Raw genomic sequence first — 10,823 nt, 5'->3', positions numbered from 1 at the left:
GCAAACTCAAAATATACATCAGCAGGCGTCGTCAGGATTGAACCCACGACCTCCTGTATACCAGACGAGGTAGTTAACATCTCGCCACTTGCAGCACCCCAATTGGCCCCAGTGGGCCCCGGTTCTCAATGTCACTGCTGCTGGAGCAGTGGATCTGCCCCCCCCCCCCCCCGCCACGACCGTGTTTACGCAGGAAGGTTGATTTGACCATACTTCACCACGCCAAGTCCACGCGCTTTGGTTTAAATTCACCGCAATGCTCACACGCGCGAGGCGTAGCGCAGCCTCGAATTAGCCTCGGTGAAGTTTGAAGCGCGCGCAAATAAACCCCTCCGGCGGTGATGACCGCACCGATCACCGCGTCTACGAAGTACACGAGATGATTTGATTGCTGGAGGAATTAAAGTCATCTCAAACAGCGCGCTGGGTTAATGTTGAGCCAACTGAAGCGTCCATCAATTGAAAATCCAGCGCCATCATCCTGGGCTGCACGACTTCGCTTGATAGTTCGCGAGTGTGTGTGTGGTTGTGTGTGGTAGCGGGGAGCGGTAGTGTAGCGGTTAGCGCGCTGCACTTACACTACGAACCTGGCGACCCTAGTTTGATTCCCGATCACGGCAAACACCAGTGACGATTATCGACTCAGCTTCAAATGAGTACCTGGTGCGATGTGTAAACATCGCCACTAGGGAGACAAAGGCGGCCGGGCGTGGTGTTGGCCACCCACCCCCTCGTGTGCCGTTCCGGCCTTTATAGGTGCTCGCTAACAGCACTTGCCCCTACAGTCTGTTAAGGCTACACGGGGGATCTTTGTCTTGGTAGGTCAATGGGCGACCCTTCGCTCACGACCAATAAACTAACGAATATATTTGAACCGTTCGCGGGTCTCCCCTAGGACTACTCGGCCTTAAATGAGTACCTGGTGCGGTGAGCGAGCATCAGCGCCGGGGAGACAAAGACGGCCGGGCGTTGGTGCTGGCCACCCACCCCCTCGCGTGCCGTGCGGGCCTTCAAAGATGCTCGCGGGCAGCACTTGCCCCAACAGTCTTTGTCTTTGTTCTAAAACAAACTTTTGTAATTACTCCACATGTTACCTTTACACCAGTTACCATTGTTGTTTTTTTTATTATAAACTCAAGCCACTGGAGGGAGAGGTGGCACAGTGGTTAGCTCACTGCGCTATAAATCCGTTTATCTGAGTTCGTATCCCGTTCACGTCTCTTGTGAGTGGCGGTGTGATATCTGAACCGGTCCTGGGTACCCCCCCCCCCCCCCCTCCTGCACCCTCACCTAGCAGCACTGCCCAGTGTGATGAAGTATGGTCAAAAGACCACTCACGACTCACTCTGGCGTGAAGAAAAATCTGTGTTCAGCGGGTTGATGGAACTTTGAGCCGACGGGCGGAACGACGCCTCCGTTAGGGAGACTCCGTCAGTCGAGGGTTTTCGAGTCTCGTCTGAAACCACATTTATTTTTATGTATTTTATTTCTATTCATTATTTTATCAAATGTTGTAAATATTTAATCATATTTATTCTAATTTTATTTGACATTTTTTTATTATTTTGATTTAAAGCTTTCGTGACTGCAGTAATTCATATTCTTAGCTCTTTCGGTAAAGTCACGTTGAAGGGAAACAATAAAATAATAAAATATATATAAACAATAAAAATTCTCACGACGTTTCGACCATAACACAAACGGTCGTCATCAGGTGTGATGACGACCGTTTGTGTTAAAAAAGAGCTAAGAATATTTTTTTTTATTTATAACAAAAATATTTTCACGTTTGTATGTTCTCGCATGAAACCACATTTATTCTCCCTCGCGTACCCGTCTGCGTATGGGGGTTGTTTTCCTCTTTCGTTTTAATGTGAAGGGGTTTGTTTTTTTTATACTGGGATTGTGTTGGAAAGCGCTGAGGCCTTGTCTGAAGAGCGCTATATATAGACACAACTCAGTTTTGACTTTTTCTCTATTTATAAAACTGATTTTTACTTAAGGAAGAGCTTCATTATCCATCGGCAGTGAGCAAATAAGGCAGCGACCTGGGTTCGACTCGAGACCATGGATTATTCATCATTAATTGAAACTAAATCTGACTTGGGCCCCCCCTCGTTTTGGCAGTGTGTTAACCATCAGCATTGGGGAGACAAAGGCGGCAGGGTTTGCCATACCCATCCCGGCGAATGTATCATACCAGTTCCTAATAGTCGCTCGCCAACACACACTGAAAAGGCTCAAAAGTAATCCTGAGTTTGTGCTCTGCAGTGCCCCGTGCTCAAGTCGTCTTGAACATGCTCGGGCAGGGCTTGTGTTTGGTGGGTGTGGCTGTGTGGTTTGCAGGAGTGTGTGTGTGTGTCTGTGTATGTGTGCGTGTGTCTGTGTGTATGCGTCTGTTCGAGGGACGTCCCGCATTAGTCTGGGTCTGGCTTTCGTCGAGGTCCCTTTCCTTTGCAGCGGCTTCGTGACAGCAAGCGGCTTTGGCTGCCTCCCTCGACGCCAGCAGCACCCATCGCCACCGCTCTCACCCACACCATGACCCAGAGCACGGGGATCAGGGTAGTAGCCACCCTCACGTGTTTCTCGTGGCTCCTGACGGCTCTGCTGCACACAGGTACCCCGCCTCGTCTGCGTGCGTGCGTGCGTCTGTGACACCCGTTGGGCGAGCCTTCGAAACGTCACGTGGCCTCAAGGTGCACCTAGCCTGGCACAAGCGCCGTGGCTGACGTCGAAGCCGCGGTGGCGAGCTGTTCTCTCTCTCGCCCGGTATGCCTGCTGCTCTATATTTGGGGTTTAAGTGCTCTTTCTCTCCGTGGTCGGGTGGACTTTTCTCCGGGGCCTCCGGGTTTTCCCCCTCCACATTGAGAATCGACGACATCACGCGTTTACATGTTGTGGATACAGCTGTACACTTCATCGTGCTGCCATTTGCGATAGCCAGGTCGCTTCTGCAAAAAGAGATTTTGTAGCAGCTCAGTGAGCCTTACCGGGTAAAATTAATAATATAGGAGTTGTTTTTTTTAAGTTCTAAGTCCACTTCGTGGCGAACGGAAGGCTGATATTCTTGCGTGTGCCATTCGTCACCACGCACGCACACACAGCAGTACGAGCAGTGGGGTATTCGTAATTTCACCAACAAATCGTGAGACAATTTGACGGCTTAAATTACACTTAAGCATCGTGCGCGCGCCGGGCTTGCAGTCCAGATGCCGCCGGTTCAATTGTATCTCCCGGCGCGGCAGGCGCAAGGATTGGGGACCTTCCCTTCAAATCCCACCTTGTGCTTCTATCCACCCGGCAAACGTGAATGGGTTTCACCCACTGTGGCCAGTGTGGACGAGGAGGCCAACACACGCCCCATAGGATTTCAGGTCCACATCTTTTCACATTTGCATAAGCTACCGTTTGTGTAAATGTACGGACACATTTGTCAATCCACTGCTGGATGAAGGCCCCTCCACGTACTTGTTTGTCTGCCGTCACGTGGGTCAGTGTTGGTTCGGCCACCACGTGACTCTGCACGCAGCCAGTGCCGCCACTGCATTGAAGACCACGTATTTATAAAGAATTAAAGCTTTCGTGACTGCATAAATTACTCACGTATTGGCTCTCGATAATAAAGCCAAATACAGCAGCAGCCACCCGTTAATCCAATGACGGTTGGATCTTGGCCGTAACTCCCTTCGGCACAATCATCCCTCCATGTGGGGGAAGGCAACAGACAGCGGTTGTCCTTTGCATAGACTCGCACCCTTCCCCCCCCCTTGGCCACGGGAATGTGGAATTTCCACCACTGGCTCATGGCTGTAAACAGGAGATGGGCACCACCTCGATGCTCACCCTTGAAAGAGTTGAGACGTGGGGCCAGGCCTGGCCGAGATGTCACCACCGACGGCTGATGTGAGCCCTGGCTGGGAATTGAACTCGGGTCGTTTTAAACGGCGAGATATATTAAGTAATATGAAATGAGTTGAGTGGAACATCGAGTTTGATGTGTTATTTTACTAATGTGTGTCGCATAGCTGTGCAGTTTCGAGAGGGTTCTAGTTGTCCGCAGCAACATGTGATTCCATGTATTTCTTTTAAAACCTTAGGATAACAACTTTAACTTTTGGCGCGCGCTGCGCGACATCCGCTCGCTCTCGTCGAGGGAGAGAGCGACTCGGAGACGCGAGGAGGAACCACAGACAACGAGCAGGGAAGGCCGCCATGCGGCGAGCCGGCACCAGCAATTGCCCAAGTTCTGCGGTCCTCTTATTTATGAAGGTGTTATCGGCCAATTGATGAGTTCTTACATCATGTGACAGGAAAGCCTGGAGAATATTCACGCGTGTGAGGGGGAAACGCTCTATGTCAACGCAGACGGAACAGGTTCGCTTTGATCGTATCACCATCTCCGGGCAGAGCCAGGGTACGGGCCTCCTGCTCGACGCCCACGTGAAGGGAAGTTTCCCAACATTTGCGCTGTGATTCACCAACACCTCGCTGCTGCTGCCTCCACAGTGTGCCATGAGACGTGGTGCATTCGGGGGGGGGGGGGGGGTCATTCGGGGGGTCATTTGGCCGCGGGCACATGGTCCGGAGGTTTCCCCCACCTCCGGTTAGCACGGCTGGCCACGTACAGCGTGAAAGAAGTTCCACGTGCAACGTTCGGTTCACCCGCTTGTGCGGCTCCCGTTGTCGGTCCCTGACAGGCGGCATTTGTGTGGCCAACGCCACCACGACGACCGGGCGAACCCCAGGCGCCGAAAACTCCACGGCGGCAGCGGCAGGGCCGCAGAGTCCCAGCGACGCGGCGAAGCCAGGCGGCGGCGGCAGCTCCGGCGATGGTCCGACGCCGGAGAGCGCGTCCACTCCGCCACCGCCGCCCACCGCGGAGAAGCGGAGCAGAGTGGCCATCCCTCTCTCCTTCGTCATCGAGAATCGCAACTTCACGGCAGAGCTGGACAACCCGATGTCCGATGCCTTTCGGTCGCTGGAGAGAATCGTGACGTTCCAGGTGAGCTCGTGGGTAATTTCCCCTACCCCCCCCCCCGAACTCCCCACCCGAACCCCCCCCCATCCCCCATTGGTTGCTCAGTCAAGAAAGAGCCCAGACCATGTCTAACCGGCACAAACTCCTGATTTTCCCAGACGCTTTGAGACACCTGAATACATGTATATATTTACAGTGAGGGAAAAAAGTATTTGATCCCCTGTTGATTTTGTACATTTGCCCACTGACAAATAAATGATCAGTCTATAATTTTAATGGTAGGTTTATTTGAACAGTGAGAGACAGAATAACAACAAGAAAATCCAGAAAAACGCATGTCAAAAATGTTATAAATTGATTTGCATTTTAATGAGGGAAATAAGTATTTGACCCCCTCTCAATCAGAAAGATGTCTGGCTCCCAGGTGTCTTTTATACAGGTAACGAGCTGAGATTAGGAGCACACTCTTAAAGGGAGTGCTCCTAATCTCAGCTTGTTACCTGTGTAGCATTTATAATGACGAATAAACTCCTTATGAGGCACACTCTGTTTATTGTAATACTTCTCTTTACACAGTCCTTAACACACAGAGGGGTATACGGTCCCCTCACCCGATACCCTAAGAAGGTACAGCCTCCGGACTTAGCATGACCTACACACAGATCTCTTCCTAACCTAAGGAGGTACAGCCTCGTATCTTGGCGGGACTTACTCACACGTCTACCGCTATCCTAGAGTCCTCCGGCTTGGACCTAGGGGAGGCTATCTGACCCACCGCTGGCCCGGTGGGTCTTGACCACTGGATGCGCCGAGCCTTAGCCCTCAGAAGAGCTGGAAGGCCGGGTCCAGGGTCCTGGCTATCTTCAGCCCGAGCTTCGGTCTTCGTGTAGGGAGAGAACTCCCCGCACTCTGCGCGGTCACCCTTCTTATACCCGTTTGTGGCCAGGTGTAACCAATCCCACATTCCCACGTGGAACTGTCTGATTGGTTCTTACCAAACTATGGCTACGATCCACTACACCTCGTCTGACCCCAACCGTTATTCACACAGAGGTAACGCTGCACTGCCCCTTTGATACCGAGTGGCAATGCAGGTTTACTGCAACAATGTGAAACTCCGAAATTATCAACGATAGAAGAAATGTGAGTGTGCCTCACAAACAACAAGAACAAGAACAGGAGAAAAAGAAACCCATATAAATACCCCCCTAACAACACAACGTATGTACAAGGCAATCAGTCATGAAACTGAACATACACACAACGCGATAGAGCAGGCGGCGAGTGTAGCAAAACCGTTTAGGAACCGGGAACGTGTCAGCAAGCAAGAGAAGCATCATAAAAACCGGCGAGATTTAGCACGCATGTGTTTCACGGGGCCATCGTAGGGGAGGGTAGGCTTCGTCGGTGGCACAGGAGGGGCAGGACGATGAACAAGAGCGTCAGGTGGGTCATGAGGTGGGTCTTGAGGCATTTCCACGGGGACACCTGACGATCCATGGTCCACCGAGGCCGAAAGTGGCCTGCACGGAGCTGTCACTCCCGCGTCATCTGCAGGAGGAATGACACGCCTGCGCTGTGGGTTAGGCACCAACGGGGCAACATCTGGCTCGTCGGACGCATCGCACACTCGGCCCCCCTGTTGTGTGTGTTGTGGAGGGACGCGCGGCGTGACGAAGGGTTTCAACCGAGAAGGGTGAACAAAACAGCGACGCCGTCCCCAGCGAATTTTAATACATTGGGCCCGAAGGACCTCAACCACCTCCACCGGACCCCGCCATGGCCTGAGGAGTTTTGCCGATGTGGACACCGGCACCTGGGGGCAGTGAACGTCCGAGGATCATGCAGTCTCAAATTCGCTCGCTGGCGGGAAGCCGAATTTTCAATGGCAGCCTCCCTTGCCTCGGCCATCTTACGGAGATTAAATCGCAAGTGGTCAACGAGCTTGGATTTCTGCGGCGGCTGTTCTATCTCCAGCCGAACATCGGCGGGAGGAAAGGCATCCCTGCCGTACATTAAAAAGAATGGGGAAAATCCCGTCGCCGCGTGAGGTGCCATGCGGTATGGGGCGAGGACCCCCGGAACCTGCAAGTCCCAATCAAGGTGGGATTCATCGACCTGATGGAATAACATAGCGGTGAGAGTTCTATGCAAGCGCTCCACCATGCCGTCGGTTTGGGGATGGAAGGGCAAAGTGCGCACTTTATTTGTGCCCAACAGGCGCCACACATCATTCAACAGGACTCCTGAAAAATTTCTTCCCTGATCGGTCAGCAACCGTTCTGGTGTGCCCTTGTCCAGGACGTAGCCCTGAACAAAGGCATCCATGACGGCCGCTGCCGACTGGTTGGGGAGGGCCCAGGCCCCAGGCCACCGTGTAAAATACTCTACCCCAACCAGAAGGTACTTATTACCCCGTGGTGTAGTAGGAAAAGGGCTCAAAATATCGAGAGCCACCAACTCGTTTATACGAGACACCAAAATGGGTTGCAGGGGCGGGCATGCCAGTCTAGCCGGCGGTTTACGTTGCACACAATGGGTGCACCCCAGTAGAATGTCGGTTACATCGTGCAGCATGCCCGGCCAGAAAAATTGCAACCGCAACAACCCAATGGTTTTATGAACACCCAGGTGTAATAAACGCTCATGCGCTGCCCATACGGCTTTGCATCGCAAGGCGGACGGGACGACGATTTTATGTTGACACGAGTCAGCATCCCAATGCATCAACAGGCCGCGCTTCATAACAAATTAATTGAATTTCCCTTGACGCGGAGCCGCATTATTTGCGTGACGAGGCAACCGCAACAACGACATGTCGCCGCTCTGGTGCCGACCCCATTCGGCCAAAGTCAGCCCCAGCAAGTCGTCACTGGCCGTTGGATCTGCATGATCCGACATCGGCGCTGAGGCGACGGGAAGCACGGCGGACACTGTTTCGAGAGGCTTACAACGGCCAGAGCCCAAAAAGCATACACATTTTTGAGCCGGCGGGCGGCGAGACAACGCATCGGCATTCATGTGTTGTGCACCCTTACGGTAAGTAACATTGAAATCATAGTCCTGAAGGACTTTGAGCCACCGAGAAAGCTGGCCGGACGGTTGGTCAACCAACAGAGCGTACTGTAATGCCGAATGATCAGATCGCACGGTAAAATGCTGACCATACAGGTACGGCCTGTATTGCTGAATGAAAAAGACAATGGCCAGCAGCTCACGTCGGGTAACACAGTATCGTTGTTCAGCAGGAGACAAAACTCTGCTACCATAGGCAACGACCCTTTCAATGCCATCAACCTTTTGGGACAGAACAGCCCCAATCCCCGTATTGCTAGTGTCGGTGTCCAACACGAATAGTACGGAAAAATCGGGGTATGCAAGGGACGGTGCCGTTTCGAGTGCGTTCCGCAAGGAGTCGAATGCGGCCTGTTCCGCATCCCCTCAATGAAACATCACCCCTTTGGATGTAAGGGCATGAAGCGGTTTGGCAATTGTGAAGCCAGCAACAAAACGGCAGTAATATGATGCAAAACCAATAAAACTGCGAACATCGCCCGCAGATGTAGGAGTCGGCCATTGGCGAACGCATTTGGTTTTCTCAGGGTCGGTAGAAATTCCCGAGCGTCTGACTATGTGGCCCAAATAGCGCACAGACTCACGCAGAAGGTGACACTTCTGCGGCTTGAATTTTAAGTTAGCGGCCCGCATTTTCAAGAAGACAGCACGCAATCGCTCAATGTGTTCGCCGAACATGCGGCTAAAGACGATGATGTCAAGATAAATTAGACATGAGTCCCACTGGAGCCCAGCGAGGACCAGCTCTATGAGCCTCTGGAACGTCGCTGGGGCCGAGTGGAGACCCATGGGCAATCTATTAAACTCAAAAAGGCCCTGTGGTGTCCGAAAAGCACTCTTAGGTTTTGACGCTTCATCGAGGGGGAGTTGCCAAAACCTCGACAGAAGGTCCAAAGTGGAGAAATAGTGCGCCCCTGCCAGGGCATCCAATGACTCATCCATACGAGGGAGAGGGTAGGCATCAGCTACTGAGATTTTATTTAGGCGCCGAAAATCAACGCAAAACTAAGACTGCCATCGTGCTTTTTGACCAGCACTATTGGAGCACCCCAGGGACTAGTGGAAGGAGAAATGATATCGGCCTCCAGCATGTCATCCACAGCCGATTTAACATGGTGCTTCTCTGCCGGGCTAAGCCGAATCGGGTTTTGTCGAATAGGGGCAGTGTCACCAGTATCAATGTGGTGACGCAGCAGCTTGGTGCAGCCAATATCAAATTTATATGTACTGAATATATCAGAAAATTCTCGCAGAAGAGCGCGCAATTTAATTAGCTGCGAACCAGACAGAACACCTGTGTCTGCGCAGAGCGCGTCCAACCATGCCTCATCTGATTCTGAAGGAGGTGGAACCTGTGGCCTGTCAAGCACATGTCCCACGACTCCGGTCCCCAGGGGCGCCTGGGTCGCGTTAGCGAGCACAGTTCCTTGCGGAATGACGGTTGTGGACAATCCGACATTCAAAACCTGCAAGAATGGCTCCCTGTCAGCTGCTACGAGGGTCTGTGCAGCCACTAAATCCAACCCTTTAACAGCTGTGTTCGAAGATCCAAGCAAAATGCCATGTGCCGAGGCGTCCGGGGCTAGCGGTTTCTTTAATCACAAGGGCACGAGCATTTGTGTCCCTGGTGGAATACGGACTGTGCTGGCGACGAACGCCTGCACAGAGGCATTTGCCGTGCGCAGATGTGAGGGCGTGGGCAAGAACGTCATCCGTCGACCCGACGGGAGTTCGATGCAGCCTTGATCTACAAGGATCTCAATAGGCATTTTCGCGAGAAAGTCAGTGCCTAACAAACATGGCACGGCGAGGGAGGAAGAGACCAAAATAGGCCCCGTCAATTTAATGTCACCAATCAAAATTTGCGCACGAATTTGCACAATAATGCCCAGCGAACTTCCATTAGCGGCGAAACACGGAATAGAAACACGTTCCAAGGGGCGGCATCGTACGGGCAGTATATTATAAATAAAATCCGAAATGATCGTAGCCAACGCACCAGTATCAACCAACACACGGAATTCCACACCCTCGATCGATCCGACAACCACGGAGGAACCTGCCGTCGCCGCGACTACCCTATGGGCCAACTCAGACCACTGCCCAGGTCCGAGTGGCCGCGAAGAATCGCCGGAACACCGCGCATCACACGCCGAATCGCGAGCATTTCTTATGGTGCGTTGCGGTGTGTATGGCGTGAATGAGGGCTGAGCGTGAGAGGCGTCGCGACTTGCCTGATTGTGCGGCGATGCCGTGGGTGTCCTGTAGTCCTGGCCTCGGGATCCGGAGGAGCGTCGTCGAGGCGCACGGCACTCGGAGGAGATGTGGCCTCGTCGGCCACAGTTGAAGCACGTCACGTCGCTGCATGGAGGAGGCCGTCCCCACTGCTGGTCGTCGCGGCGACCAGCGTGGTTAGACGATCGCCGGCCCGTTGACCTGGTCGCCATGAAGGCCCAGTCGGGGGAGAATTTGTTTTCCCTGCTGGCAGGCTCCAATGTCGAAGCCGAGGCGGCGATGGTCGAATCCGTGTGGAGCAGCAGATGCGCGTGGATGCTCCGAGCGGCTCGTAGTGAGCACCCTTCTTATACTCGTTTGTGGCCAGGTGTAACCAATCCCACATTCCCACGTGGAACTGTCTGATTGGTTCTTACCAAACTGGCTACGATTCACTTCACCTCGTCTGAACTCAACCGTTATGTACACAGAGGTAACGCTGCACTGCCCAATTGATACCTCGTGGCAATGCAGGCTACGGAACAGTGAGTAGTTA

The 10,823-nt window shown here is 52.8% G+C and overlaps 1 protein-coding gene across 1 annotated transcript in view; it reads left to right on the top strand.

Moving 5' to 3' along the window:
* Positions 1-2,331: 2,331 nt before the first annotated feature.
* The window catches only part of LOC116950854 (mucin-1-like), a 28,495-nt gene continuing 20,003 nt past the window's right edge, over positions 2,332-10,823 (top strand). The window contains exons 1-2 of the mRNA XM_032968980.2: positions 2,332-2,617; positions 4,698-5,002. Coding sequence (XP_032824871.2) covers positions 2,539-2,617; positions 4,698-5,002 — 384 coding nt within the window. The 5' untranslated portion in view covers positions 2,332-2,538. The remainder of the gene's footprint in view (positions 2,618-4,697; positions 5,003-10,823) is intronic.

This window comes from Petromyzon marinus, chromosome 40 (genome assembly GCF_048934315.1).
Source record: "Petromyzon marinus isolate PM22_M1 ecotype Great Lakes invasive population chromosome 40, UKy_Petmar_22M1.pri1.0, whole genome shotgun sequence".
Taxonomy (NCBI): domain Eukaryota; kingdom Metazoa; phylum Chordata; class Hyperoartia; order Petromyzontiformes; family Petromyzontidae; genus Petromyzon; species Petromyzon marinus.
The sequence above is the reverse complement of the archived record's forward strand: the minus strand, read 5'-3'. Positions and strand labels throughout refer to the sequence as shown.